Source organism: Venustampulla echinocandica, assembly GCF_003357145.1.
Source record: "Venustampulla echinocandica strain BP 5553 chromosome Unknown scaffold_6, whole genome shotgun sequence".
NCBI lineage: Eukaryota > Fungi > Ascomycota > Leotiomycetes > Helotiales > Pleuroascaceae > Venustampulla > Venustampulla echinocandica.
The window spans coordinates 1,236,838-1,250,980 of NW_022474211.1; the positions used below are offsets into that span (position 1 = coordinate 1,236,838).

The window sequence follows — 14,143 nt, forward strand, 5'->3', positions numbered from 1 at the left end:
TTTCAAAAAAATGCTTGAAGGCATCGCAAACTCAGATAGGAGCACACAGGCATTACCTTGGTATACTTTTTGGGGGGCCTGAAACGTGCTGAATTGTACTCTGTCCTGGGAAGGAAATCGTAAACGAAATTTTGACAGCACATCCATGGAGATCTCTCCCATTCCCTAGAATCATTCTGGACCTTCAAATTTCAGAAGTGGATTCTCCCTGTGTCGGTGCAACTCCCTTTTCGGTGTCACTAACCACCTTCTTCTTTACTTCGTGCGGCTTCCACCACGAAGACTTGGTGTACTTGAGCCATCCCCGGCACATGTAAAGGACCACCATGGTCAGCGGGATCACAACTGCCCAATATATCCAAAACTGCTTGGAGAGCTGCCATTGTTCCACGCCAAAGGTGAAAAATGTTGTGCTGAACAGCGCCTGTCACAAGTAGAATTTAGCATGTGAACAAATGGAGGGGTTCGAAGTGCACTCTGGAGTGATCGTAGCACCTACAGAGACGAAAGTGGCAGGCAGGACCGTCATAGTTAGGAGAGCAATCGATTTCATGACCATGTTGTCCTGGCTAGCAATCATGTTGAATGCCTGCATGGCCGTGCTGTTAGCCAGCTAGCCCACATCATCTTCCCGGGAAGGGCTTTTGAAGAGATTACCAGAGCGATTTCTGCGCTGAGTCTTTCTTGGTTCGACAAGCAGCGCAACTTCAAGGCATTCATCGCCTGAATCTGGAAGTGCCACTCCTCCTGCGCCTGTTCCTGATATGTCTTGTTGAGGGCCACAGGCAGGGTTTTATCAAACATCTCCTGCCGCCGAAGTAAGCTCTTCATCGTCTGGATGGCAGCTTCTTCAACCTCCAAAACGTGGCCCGTGTGCCGTGCGATTTCGTGCATGTTTACGAAGTTGGTTTTGGGGGTGAGTCTATTCTACCAAAGGGCGGGGTTATGTCAGCCCACGTTGGGGGTTTCCCCCAGGACATCAATCACCCAGGGATGAATATACCTTCTCAATAAACCGGACTTGGTCTCGCACCCTCCAGATACTATCGTCGTAGAGATCGATAATCTGGTCGAAAAGCGGGCGAAGCATGGCGAAAGGGTCGCGCAGCTCAGGTGGAGGTGACACTTGCAGGACTTCCTCGAGCTTCAAACGCAGCTCTACGGGCGTGTCGATGCAGAGGACTCTGCAGCCATGGGGATGATGGCGCCAGCGCGTGAAGAAGCCCATTTCGTACCACAAGTATGATTTGCCATCGGGTGTCAGTTCCTCCCCAGATCGCAAAACTTTCTTGACCAAGCATCGAAACCAGGTGCCTAGATCGTGGTGAAGAAATACAATAAGTATGCGTTCAGCCAGCGGGATGGGCGTTGAAGGGGGTGTAAACACATACTAAGCTCCACCAGTTTTTCCCCGTTGTCGAACGAGCTCTTGCTGCCAAAATAGCCATTGAGGTCTGTACACATCTGATTTGTAAGAAAGTCGGGCGCGCCAAAGGGCTGGAGGATCTCCCTCCGGTCCGACACTTTGATCTCATCGCCCTTTTCCTCCCCTTTGTACCATTTTCCGTCCTCTAGGAAGCTTAGAGCAATCAATTCGATTCAGCAAATCAACTTTATTTTCTCCAAAGAGCGTATGTGCGTCTTACATGTAGCATACTTCGGGCAAAATAGGATTCTGGTTCAGTGTTAGCGATGCGGCGGAGACGTGGGTGTGCAGAGGACGCGCTGACGTGAAGAAGATCAACCTTGTCGCGAGTCCATTTCCCCGCCGCTGTCAAGAGAAAGTCAGTCTGCAGTTGGGGAACGTCAAATTCCAGAGTACAGGCGTTACACACTATAAGCTAAAACATTTGCTAAAAGTGGCACATCAGCCATGGTGGGTGGGTGCGAAGAACGTTGGATAATAAATGCCTCGATAAGTGTTGAGACCAATTGATGGATAAACCACAAGATGGGGACTCGGGATAATATATCAGGCTCTGGGGACATATGTTACTTATGTTCATAACGCTTGGCTAAGACAAAGGCGCATTTGAGGCGCGATGGCTTGCGTTAGAGGCACCAATTAGACAATATTGGATTGTATTGGTTTTAAAACAACCACGACTTTTAAGGGGGGATGCTAGGCGAGGAACGAACCGCCCTCCCCCTAAAAAGATCTTCGAGTCGCGAAATCTAGTAAGGGGGGACTAAAAGTTGAGATCTTGCAAGTTGAAGAAGTTATATTTTGAATTACAATTATTATTGATTATTTAATCCTAGGGGAAGACGTAGATCTTAGTCAGCCTACTGGGTTAGTGTATTGTGGGGGTATTGTAGGCGAGGTATGGCGTGGTGAGTGAGTATGCCTGAACACATATGCACAACATAGTCACGGGACTATACTTGTGCGATTGGGTGGTGTGCTCGATATTCACGGTGGTTTTAGTTAGTCCGTACAGCTTTAGAAGACAGCAGAGCATACAACGGGGGCCTCATAGTGTTATAACTTTCATAACGTCCGTCCCCGCGTCGAGAGACACACCCTGTCGAGAGACGAATTCACGTTTTAAGCATCTTAAGTCTCTCCCTCGCAAGTATATTAAAATTTGGTTAATGTGACTCTGTTCTACACCCATTTCTACACCTTATACCACTGTGCAATGAAAATATGTCTGATTTTGATCTTGCTGTCGATTATTCCGTTAGTAACGTCGAGAGCCGCCTCTACAGTCCCCCCCCCCCCGCTTAATCGCGATCATTCATGTTTCTTTGAAATTCAAAGCTATTATATGATAGTCTTATCAAAGAGAATAGTATCCCAAAGTTTGAAGACATTGTGCCCTTGGAAATATGTATTCCGAGAGTTTTGCCGCAACGAGAGAGGGCCTTGACGGTGGTAGGATATTTTAGCGCAAGTTGGCATGTATTAGCGTAAGTCAGCTTGTTTACACTGTACTGTATTCAATGGTATTGTATTTTCGCACTATGCTTCTTTAGGGTAACTGTGCGCACCGCCGAATGCTTCTAGAAGTGTCTAAACGCGGATTGTAGTAAATGATATTGATGCCTTATCAACATGTGACTCATGTGCCAAAGTTAAAAAGCCTTAGGCGCTGTGGCTTCTGAGAACTGCTCGCCCACTCCATCACTCGACCCGACCACCCTCAACTTCACTGTGCCACTTTCGCAATATTCGCTCTAATTTGGTCCTTCCTTGGCTGGAAGGAAGAGCTATCACCAAATCCTCCACCTGTTACTATTACTAGTGTTAGGATACCCGCCGATAGTACTCCAGCTCACCTCATCCTACTTACTATGATAAGTGCCTCCGGGGCCACGGACGAATTCCTTTTTCATATTCCTGACTTTCGCTACTATTGGAATACGGACTGAGCCTGGGAATATCGCAACTTATATAGACTTGATCTCTAGTAAGATTATTATATCCCGTAATAGTATTTTCTCTAGTAAAACTATTATCTCTAGTAACTACTTCTTACCTTGTAATAGTTTAATCGATAGTAATAGTTTCATCTTTAGTAAATAGTATTTTCTCAAGTAGTAATATTTCGTCTTACCTTAGTATTATTTATCTTATATAAGAGTTTATTATATATTTTCTCTTTCAGCGGAGATAATCTACTGTCGAGGTTGCAGAGAGGACCCTTAGGATTATCAGGAGGAATCGTGGATAAAACAACCAAATGACTGCAGTCAAGGTAATAAGTATCAATTGAGCGATGGGCGCGGTGTCTGATTATCGTCGTATAGTCATCTGGCTAAAGAAGACTAATCTATGGATTAATGTTCTTTAGGGGAAGTGAATATTCAGGGCGCGCCCAGGTGGTAGCATTTCAGGACGACTAATAGTCACAAGATCCAGTTATTAATATAAGTATAGCAAGTTGAGTTTATATTCGTAATTATTCTAACTGGCCAGCTTCTCCCTGGTCCAGCTGCATTCTGGTGAATCGTGTCTATTGACCTGTGTGTGTGTAAAAGAGAGAATGAGTGCCAGGAGCTTATATGCCCAGGTAGCTCCACTTATCCACGTGCTAATTCTAATACAGGTAAAAGTGCAAAAACAAAGTAAGTAATTGGTAGTCCCTTGGATCCCCACCACACTACTAAAAGATCCAAGTCTTCCTACTTAGATTTATAATATTAGCACTATCGAAGATAGCATTTATTATTAATATCTTAGAGATATGGTTTTAGTTAAAATAGCTTTATATAAGTACAGAGAAAATAGGTTAAGCTACTTATAAAGATATAGTTCCTAATTTTCTAGATTATCTAAATAAAGAGTTATTAATAATTAGTTAGAAAGTTAAGCTATCTAGCAGACTGGGACTATTAATACAAAGGGTTGACTTATTGCTGGTACGCAGAGAGGTGTGGCGTCACATGACTAACAGAAACCCCCCGTGCTGAGAAAAATAATAGATATTTTGACTTAAAGCTTTCCAAGATATGTACATATATCGAAAATTCCTATAATATTGCGTTAGTCCTCTGCTATGGCCATTTCTGAACAATCCTAACACCAGCTACCTTAGAAAATTAGAGTTGTATCGTCGTCTTCGCGCTTGATTTGTGGAGAGTCTCTTTTGATGGGGTAGCAAGACTAATCCACCACAGCACCGCCATCAAGCTTATACCATTACGAGGCTTGTAGTCCTACAGGAATACTATGAAGCATTGTCAGCATTTGTGGCTGTTGTAGCAAGCAAATACATGCAAGATTGCCGCGCAGGTCAGTACTTCCGATCAAAGCGACAAACTACTTTTGGATAGTACGAAACGACCCCACACATCCTACGAGAGTGCTGGCCTACGGCCCGTATAAAGCCTTCGCACTTGATCTAGGGCATAGACCTCTCTAGACCTTCGAAAAAACCTAAAAAATATCAAGGTATCCTCAAAAACCACGCGATTAGGAAATCCAGGTCATATGCGAAAAGTATGAGATATACCCAGTTCTGTAAATTTTGCAGAATTTAGAGTAGCTTTATTCGGACTAGCGGCAAAATTTTGCTCTAGAGTCAACTTTTTTCAGCTCCTTCTCCTCCTCTTAGCAAGCTAAGAAATACGAAGGCATACGACGTTGTTTCTGCTTATATTGTGTATTGAAACACTCATATTCACAATCAAATAACTAGTTCAAATCCATCAACAAGGGTCTGGCTAGTGCGGTTCGGCAGCTCTCCCAGTAGCGCCGGGTAACTGTAGAAGCTTCGGATTTGCCGCCGCACTTGCACATTAGCATATCCCATCGCCATGGCGGCCCCAAAACACTATCGAGATTACACAGATGACGAAATGGAGGAGTCATATATGGCGATGCTTATGCAGCAGTTCGTTGAAGAGAATGCCTACAAGTACAAAGGCCTCGAAAAGTCAACGCACTTCCGTCTGTTCTATCTCGATCCAGCCACCCCGGACTCCCCGCTAAGGAGGAGAGGAAGCCTGGTAGAGTGCAGCCTAGATAACCCTCCAGAGTATGAGGCTCTGTCATATGTATGGGGAATCGGGGACAAAGATGCAATCATAGGAATCGACGGAAGTGTCCTGCAAATTACAACGTCGCTTTCAAATGTTTTGCTGCGTCTACGGCTTCCCGATCGAGTACGCGCTCTTTGGATTGATCAGCTGTGTATCGACCAAACGAATCCGGACGAGAGATCAGAGCAGGTGCGGCAAATGGGAAAGATCTATCAGAAAGCGAAGGGCGATCTGATGTGGCTAGGTGAAGAAAGTTCGAGCAGCCGAGTTGCATTTGGCTGGGTTCGACAGACAGTCGAATTGTTTTTTCTAAAAAACACACGAGCCGCGGGAGTCGATAATATGTCAAGACAACAATATGAGGCAGTCAGGGAGACATTCTCAGAACGCCCAATATGGCGGCGTATATGGATTGTGCAGGAAGTACTCTTATCTCGCAACATTACGCTCCTATGCGGAGGAGATTCGCTCGACTGGTCCAACTTGGAAAAATTGTTGGCGACTGATTCCTTCCAGCCAACAAATATGTTCCGAACAGCCATCAACAAACTTTTGAACCATGCCTTTGTTACCGTGATATTTCTTGTTAGCTGGCGCAACAAAATACAACGGAATGTCCGGGTTCCGCTCAAGGATATGCTATACATGTTCAGAGACTGGAATGCCACGGATGAGAGGGATAAGGTGTATGGATTGCTGGGACTAGTCGAAGATATTGAAATTGTGCCTGACTATAAGAAGTCCGTCTGTGACGTATCCATTGACACTGCGACTGCTATTGTCACACAGTCGCTCAGCCTGGACTTTATCTGCAGCGATCGAATTGGGCAACTAAGAGAAGATGTTGCCACTCTACCCTCGTGGGTTCCCTATCTTGGCATCAAACATTTTCTTCTCAATGGTGCAACCGTCCGACTTTTTGATGCAAGTAAGGGTACCATGATGACTGATCAAGCCTTTACCATCCATCACAATGTTCTTACAGCGCGTGGTCGTCACATCGACTTCATCGAGTCTGTCAGTAACAGCGCCGACATTATGCTCTCGTCAAGTTCAGGATTTCACGCCCAGCTATTCGAATCTATTCCAAAATCTTGTATTCCGAAGGATGAGACGGAAGAGAGCATCGGTCGGTGGGATGCCATATGGCGTACTCTTGTCCATGATCGCAATGTGTCACTGCACAGACTGACTGGGTCGGAAGTTCTCGCCTATCGCGCGCAATTCTTCCAATGGTTCCATGCAATACTCTCTACGGGCACTCCGCCATCCACGAAGCCGCCATCAGATTTCATGATGGTGTTAGAAGCTATTAATATAACGGAGCGGCAGTTTGCGATAACAAAGAATCACAAGCTGGTCGTTTCTGCAGCTAATGCAGCGAAAGTTGGCGATGAAATTTGCATCCTGGAGACTGCTTCTGTGCCTCTGATTGTGCGTAGCATTGCGGGTAGCGAACAAGGCGAGGCATTTCATTATATTGGAACTGCATATGTGCATAGTCTGATGGATGGTGAATTGATGAGAGATGGTCAGTACCTGACACAAAGTTACAAACTGATATAGCTATACGTAAACGATATCCACGGGACGCAGGTGGGCATCCATGGACATTTCTATAAAATCATATAAATATCAAGATCGGAACTCACCTTTAGGCAGAAGTAGTAGTTGACAGCTTAGTAACTCGATATAATATAATATTCGCGACACCTTTATTATACGCTGTTGAAATACTAGTTAGTATAATAAGTATTAAATAGGATAGAGTTGAGAGATAACGATCTAGGAAGGGGGGAGTATATATAAGCGCCTAGTGTAACAGTTTATCGATAGCCTACCTGTCGAGGTAGTGAGACATATAACCTCTGCCTAGGTCTATAAAGCTAAAGAATTCATATATCTTTACTTAGGTATAGTAAGAAGTACAGACTAATACTACACATATCGAGGAGTTTAATGCTATAACTGTCGTCGAATGCTTGAGTTCTTGCATGAAACTCTCCTTTAACATCATCCAAGGTTATAGTTTACTCCTATATTGGACGTATCATTCAGTGCCCAGTGGAACGCATCTGGCTGAAAACCACCACTTGCATCTATGAACGACGATTCATACATGGCAAAAGTCATTCCATCCATATCGACCGTCGCATTCATATCATCTGACAGTGCGCAGTCTTTTATCAACAGATTTCGAGAAACCTGTTCCAGGCCAGCTTCGTTGGAAACGTTCGCGTTGAGGCTAGTATCTCTGATGACTGTTAGTTGATCACCTTCTTGATATGAACCCGCTACAAGTGTATCGGGTTGTGTGGTCACATCCCAGTTTGAAAGTTGGCGCTTGATTATGTTAATGCTTTGGCGGATTCCCGGTGTCTGTCTAGCCTCCGACTCCAGCACTTGGAGAGAAACGTTCAGTCTTGCAGCGACTTCGTGGCTCATTGACGCATCTGAATGCTTCATATCGTGGACGTTGATTGTTGCTGCCGTGTAGACACAGTAGCTAACAAGATATGTCATAACCTTGTAATTGAACGTATGTCCGTATAGGAGGAAAAGATCGTTGATGATGATTGATTGTGCAGAACAAATTTGTTTAGCATGTTGTTGAAGTTGAGAAGAGCCTGCAGCTCTGAGAAATGGTCGAAATACCAAAATAAGTAGGGTGTGGTACACAAGACTAATAATCACATATTAGACTAAGGCGCATCAAATATAAAGACCTGTCAAAAAACTTACTTCAATGACAGTATATGAGGTGGTGGGCAGTACTCGATGCATGAAATATCATCCATTCGCAAGGCGACGGGTAGTTTCGCAAACCAAGAGTATAACCTAGCTTCTATATCACGTATATCTTCCTCCTCGCAGCGTATCTTCCGGTCATTATAAACGACTGAATAGATTTGTGTGATAATCTGGAACGTCTGTCAGATATGATTCAGCAGCGAACGTGATTAGAACGTCACCTCTCCAATGCGGCAGAACTCCTTAAACGTGGAGGTATTAAACCCTGGAGTTATCGGGTACTGTTGCATACCCCCTAGACAGACCGGCGTCCACAAGTCGTCATCATCGAAATTGTCCACTGAATAGGATAAGTGACTACCTGCATATTTTAGATTCCAGGATAGCTTACACAAGTCGTCAACAGCATGTGGCATTTCGACCAAAGTGGGTGGTCTGCCGAGACATAGACTAATACTTTTGTCCCAAATATATGCACTGAAAAACAATCGTTTCCTGGCTTCTAGATCGGCTGGTGCTAAGTCTTCAAAGGCTTGCAATGAATGTGAATTCAAGTGTAAACCGACGTCTTTCATCATTCGTATTGCCTGAGTAAAACGGGTTACTTAAATCAAGTGACCTTAGGCATTGGTGTGCAACTCACCATACCAGTGTAGAGCCACCCCTCAGAGCTGTTTCCAATTGCACACTGGCGACCCCCAAGAATTAAGAGAGCTTGTATGGTTGAGATCTTAGGCTTTGGCTGAGATAGTTCTTGAACAAGAAGCGTCTTTGCCCGCTCCAGACATCCTTCACCCTTGCCCAAATGGATGAAGTGAGGATCACTCTCATCCGCATGTCTTGCAGCAAGTGCGTATATGGACATCAGGAGCAACTCCGAGTAATATGGCCCGCCCAACGCCATGTCACGGAAGAAACCTGACAGATGTAAGCCTGGATATCCTGATATACGTATAGTCGTACTGACATGGTCTATAGACGCAGTTGTGTAACGGATGCTGCCAGGTCCAATAAATCTTCAACAGCGTAGATCCCATGGCGGGTGAGATTCCCTCGTGCTCCTGCAGACCTGCGTATGCGAGAGGCTCCCAAACACGTCTTAAGAGCTCTGCATTCGAACGTAAGGTTGGTAGATCTGCAAGTCTGGCAACCTCCGAAGATTCTTTCGGTTTGCCTGCAAGCCTCTTGACATTTGCTTTATCAACCTCCAGATGGAAGCGAGATGTCGAACCATGGTAAGTTGGCTACGCCCAAGGTACGTGAGTAATTTTTCTCACATAAAGAAAGGGTGTTCTCACACTGCCTTCATCGCCGAGGCTGACTTGAGACCAGAAAATTTCCAAGTCCTCCCGAGATCTGCTCTCTTGATTACTAGCTTCAGAGTCACCCGTGTACGGGTAGGGTGGTCTCTCTAAGGCTCTGGTTACAGGCTCTGTGATGGAATTGTCTGCTATGCGATGAGGCAAAGCGCCATCCAGCTGTTTTTGCAGTAGAATGATTTTTTCCTGCGCCTGCTTTAGCTGCATTTCCACCGCTCTCTGATGTTGGTATCGACATGTCTCCTGTAGACTCCCGGTGCAGTTACTACAGCTTGGCTTTTCACCACCACACCTGACTTTCTTCCTACGACAATTCGAACAGGCGAACGCATATCGTCGCGACGGCTTCTGGGAGCCGGAGGAAGCTGTGACGGACGGCGTATGTGTGAGACCACTCTCGGAATGATTATCCATGGGACTAACGTGCACACGACTTACTTGGCGCTCGAAACAGGTACAGTGTAGGTGAGCAAGGTGCCAATGCCGATGGTTTGATATATCTCAAGTTATACCCCGCTTGGCGAGCGGAAGCTAAGACTTCAATTGGTGACTAATCATTCGGCAGGATGGGTGTTCTCCGGAATGATGCCGAAGGGATTCTCTAGTGTGGAGAGCTGTTGGCGAGTGGGGATACCTGCCTGTGACCTTTACTCGAGTACCGCCTTGTCGATCTCGAGATGATAGCGAAGGCTACGACTCCTTGGCTACTCGCATAATTATGCCTCCAGTCATTATAGACCCCAGATGCCGACCTCGAGTAACACCACAGCCCTTTGATATCACATTTTTGGAGTGAAATCTAAATTGCATTCGAAAGTATGGCCTGGTATCTTGAATTTCTTCCTTACATGATGAGTTTATTTCGAAAGGGGGAACCACGTCGCCACGAGGCACAGATATGCCAGTCCTGCAAAGAACTGGCATGTCTATCGACGAGCATCTCAACAAACGACGAGTCACCACAAGTCCTTTTTCAAGAGGCGGCCAAGCAAAAAGCAAAGGCATCCGTTTCAGCTCGGCCTGCTTTCGAAAGCCTTCCATTGATGCCAGACCACCCAAAGTCCTCATCGTGGGGATTATGGGGAAACAGTGACGAGCTTGGAACGTTGAATTTGCTAACAGAAGAGGTGGTTCGGAAGGCATCGGAAGAAATTAGGACAGGCCGAGTCGTTCCTTTGAAGTGCGTCATCTTAGATTATCAAAGGATCTGCTCTGATCATTGTTTCACTGCAGCCTGCCTTTAGATTGTCCTTTGCGTCCAATGAATCCATTGAGAAAGCAATGCGAACACCGAATAAACGCCAAAGGGCATGCGAATGATGACGAAGTTAGTTTCATTCTCATGAATTTTTCACAAATCAAAATATATTTAACGAATTAAAAACGCAGCTAGATCTCAATACCCAAAGCTCAAGTCACTGGGATGGTTTGCGACATTATCCCTATCAACAAACACTTCAATATTACAATGGTGCGACCCAGTCGGACATCTCCAGCTTCAAGCCCAATTACAAGATTGGTGTTCAAAGTGCGTTAAACGAAACCGAATTTTGTTGATACTCCCAAACATAAACTAATTCCCTTTTTGTTAGACATTGCACAGAAAGGCATAGCTGGTCGCGGCGTGCTACTTGACTGGCGGCACTATGCTCTGAAATACAAAATTAAATATTCGCCATTTGAGGCACATGCTATACCTCTATCTCAACTTCTGGAAGTTGCGGCCGAGCAGAACGTCCAATTCTGTCCCGGAGATATTCTGTTAATCAGGAGTGGTTGGCTGGAAGAATATAACAAGCTGACTACCCACGAGCAAGACGCATTGGGACGGCGCGAGAAGCGGACATTCTGTGGAGTTGAAGCCTCTCGAGATTCGATAAAGTGGCATTGGGACAATGCATTCGCTGCGGTAGCAGGTGACACGACAGCGTACGAGGCGTGGCCTTCACTAAAACCATGGGGTGTGTCAATACACGAGGTTAGTTCTCGCCTCGCTGACGCAAGATTAGCAGACTGATTTCAAGCCAGGTGTTCCTCAGTGGATGGGGTATGCCTATTGGAGAGACGTGGGATCTGGAAGGTCTTGCGCAAGCATGTCGGGAGCTTGGAAAATGGACATTTTTCCTAACTAGTCAACCGCTCAATATCAAAGGCGGAGTAGCGTCACCAGCAAATGTGATGGCAATTCTCTAAAGTGTAGATTATGATCTAGATGCTGTCTTTAGAAATTCTATGTCATTTTTAGACCTGCCAATTGGCGAATTTCCGTAATTCATTGCTAATTGACGACGGAATTCTCCATCTCTGAAGAAAACGCCGGAACGCCACAGTAAGCTAGGCTTACAAATCACACTCTGCATGGCCACCCCCTGTGGCGTGGGAATTTCCCGCCATTCCAGCGCGTCGGCATCTTTCCAGTTTGCCAAGTCTGTGGGGTAACGGACAATTCCCTAGAGCAGGTACACTAGGGAACCTTCCGTTACCCCACAATCCTGTAATGGACTGGCACGGAGAGGAATAAAATTTGGAGTGAGTAGCTATGCGGGGACGACGCAAGCCATCAACTCTTTGATCTTCGTAACGTACCTTAGTACAATGGCTATCACCATGCTATATAAGAGGGCAGTGGATTAACTGAAGCATTTCTTAATAAACTATACTCGTATTCTTACTGCTTAGAATTCGGCACTATGATCGCCCAGGCTAGATCCAGTCTCACCTTCGTTCAACTGGCCGGGCTGCTTGCAAGTACAGCGACACTCCTTTCAGTCTCCAATGCCGACACGGGAATTAGATTTGGTCATGACATTGCTCGTATCAGCTCTGAATTCAATTCTGTGTTCCCTGCCGGAAATTTCAACCGCAACGTCTCAACTACGTTCTGGCAAACATCTGTCCTTGTCAACAATTCCAATGTTCAATCCGATCTGAACCGAATTCTTAATGTCTCATTTATAGCTTATGATGACTCTTTCTACCAGGTGTGTTCCCCATCATATGTGTCTACTATTGAGATATTTTCATATTCATCTTTGTTACTAGTTGCTTGGCGTAGCTGGTTACGAATCGCCAAAACAGCTAGAAATAATTTTCAAGTTTCCCCCAAAGCCGGCCTTCGCGACACGCCAGGTCCATGATGGAACGGTATACGCACCAGAGGCAAAGGCCATATTTTTCGCAGAGCTGCATGTTCCAAGCCCTGGTTACTCTGCAGATGCAATGCCATGGGTCTGGCGTATCGACTTGTCCAACCAGTCCAACCCACAAACTACTAAAGTTTACCCTTCCCCGCAACTCACAATTCCTAACGGTGCGTACTACCACAATGGAAGTGTTTTTTGGGCTCAGGAGGGCAATTATACCAACCCGGGGGGAGTGGTCAGAATGGATCCGATCACCTTAAAAACACAAGTTGTGCAAAACAACTTTTATGGTCATCGTTTCAACTCGCCTAACGATATTGTCATTACGAAAACGGGTGCAACATACTTTACTGATGGTTACTACGGCACCGACAACTTCAATGACAGCCTGCCCGCGCTCCTCGCCAATGGTATCTGGCGCTGGGACCAGAAAACTGGCAACATCCGCCAGGTCGCCGGCGCCGCTGAGCAGGCGTTCTTCAACCCCAACGGCCTCGCCCTCAGCGCCACAGAGGACAAGCTGTACATCACCAACCGTGGGAAGACCAGTGATGATCCAGCTGGCGGGCGGACTATCTATAGGTACGATGTGACGACGGCTGGGATCAAAAATCGCGAGGTTTTCGCGTACGTCGACGCGGGGTTTCCAGACGGTGTCAAGACCGACCGTGATGGGCGGGTCTACGGTGCAGTCACTGGCGGTGTCGATGTCTTCAATGTGGATGGTATTTTGATTGGCAGGATCAAGGTCGCAAATGGGGATACTGCTGTAAACATGGTGTTTGTTGGGAATTGGCTATACATTGTTGGACGAGACAATGCGTACCGAGTAAAGCTTAACACCACAGCCGTGTAGGGTTGAACTTGGTGCCAAGTTTACTTAGCGATTAGGAAAGACAAGTCCCGGTGATTAAGTTGTAGCCGTTCAACATTTCAAGCCTTAATACTTCTTACAAGTTCACCTGCTAACCATTAACGTGATGTATAATCAGGATAGCAGTGTTGTATTCAGTTTTTATGAGGCAAAGCGGATGATTAGAGGCATTGGGGCTGAAACAGCCTTAACCTATTCTCAAACTTTAAATATGTAAGAAGTCCTTGTTGATTAATTGAACATAGACATTCGAATGTACCAACACTAGTCGGCCATTTTTGATAAGCAGAACTGGCGGATGCGGGATGAACCGAACAATGTGTAATGGGCAACTTCATGCCGTGATATATTGCTATTTCAACAGACATGGTGTGAGGATATGCATCTATACCAGTTCATCAACACATGCACACCGCATCACGGAGTTGAGCTTGTTCCAAAATATCCTAGTGCACATGCTTCAGAAATTACTGGTGCGAATGAAGAGCAGCTGGATATTTCGCTATGCGCAGATGAGCAGATATGTATGGCGCATCGTCAGCGCAGCAGCAAATGATAAAGTTGAATGA

General features: G+C 45.7%; 5 protein-coding genes across 5 annotated transcripts; 3 read left to right on the forward strand and 2 right to left on the reverse strand.

Annotated features, from left to right (window-relative positions):
• Positions 1-239: 239 nt before the first annotated feature.
• BP5553_07821 (uncharacterized protein) lies at positions 240-1,875 on the reverse strand (the record flags this gene model as incomplete). Its single annotated transcript, XM_032016444.1, has 7 exons — positions 240-424; positions 496-589; positions 658-927; positions 1,004-1,314; positions 1,392-1,571; positions 1,658-1,771; positions 1,836-1,875. 7 exons carry the CDS (start codon positions 1,873-1,875, stop codon positions 240-242), a joined length of 1,194 nt encoding a protein of 397 aa, XP_031867675.1.
• Positions 1,876-5,262: 3,387 nt separating this feature from the next.
• On the forward strand, positions 5,263-7,053 carry BP5553_07822 (uncharacterized protein; the record flags this gene model as incomplete). Its single annotated transcript, XM_032016445.1, has 1 exon — positions 5,263-7,053. One exon carries the CDS (start codon positions 5,263-5,265, stop codon positions 7,051-7,053), a length of 1,791 nt encoding a protein of 596 aa, XP_031867676.1.
• A 447-nt stretch (positions 7,054-7,500) lies between these two features.
• BP5553_07823 (Uncharacterized protein) lies at positions 7,501-9,971 on the reverse strand (the record flags this gene model as incomplete). The annotated part of the gene is made up of 7 exons (XM_032016446.1): positions 7,501-8,170; positions 8,230-8,408; positions 8,460-8,578; positions 8,630-8,825; positions 8,882-9,156; positions 9,206-9,482; positions 9,537-9,971. 7 exons carry the CDS (start codon positions 9,969-9,971, stop codon positions 7,501-7,503), a joined length of 2,151 nt encoding a protein of 716 aa, XP_031867677.1.
• A 437-nt stretch (positions 9,972-10,408) lies between these two features.
• Positions 10,409-11,750, forward strand: BP5553_07824 (Uncharacterized protein; the record flags this gene model as incomplete). Its single annotated transcript, XM_032016447.1, has 5 exons — positions 10,409-10,737; positions 10,791-10,884; positions 10,947-11,085; positions 11,150-11,535; positions 11,586-11,750. 5 exons carry the CDS (start codon positions 10,409-10,411, stop codon positions 11,748-11,750), a joined length of 1,113 nt encoding a protein of 370 aa, XP_031867678.1.
• A 497-nt stretch (positions 11,751-12,247) lies between these two features.
• Positions 12,248-13,556, forward strand: BP5553_07825 (Uncharacterized protein; the record flags this gene model as incomplete). The annotated part of the gene is made up of 2 exons (XM_032016448.1): positions 12,248-12,538; positions 12,600-13,556. The coding sequence occupies 2 exons, from the start codon at positions 12,248-12,250 to the stop codon at positions 13,554-13,556; spliced, it is 1,248 nt and encodes a 415-aa protein (XP_031867679.1).
• Positions 13,557-14,143: the final 587 nt, after the last annotated feature.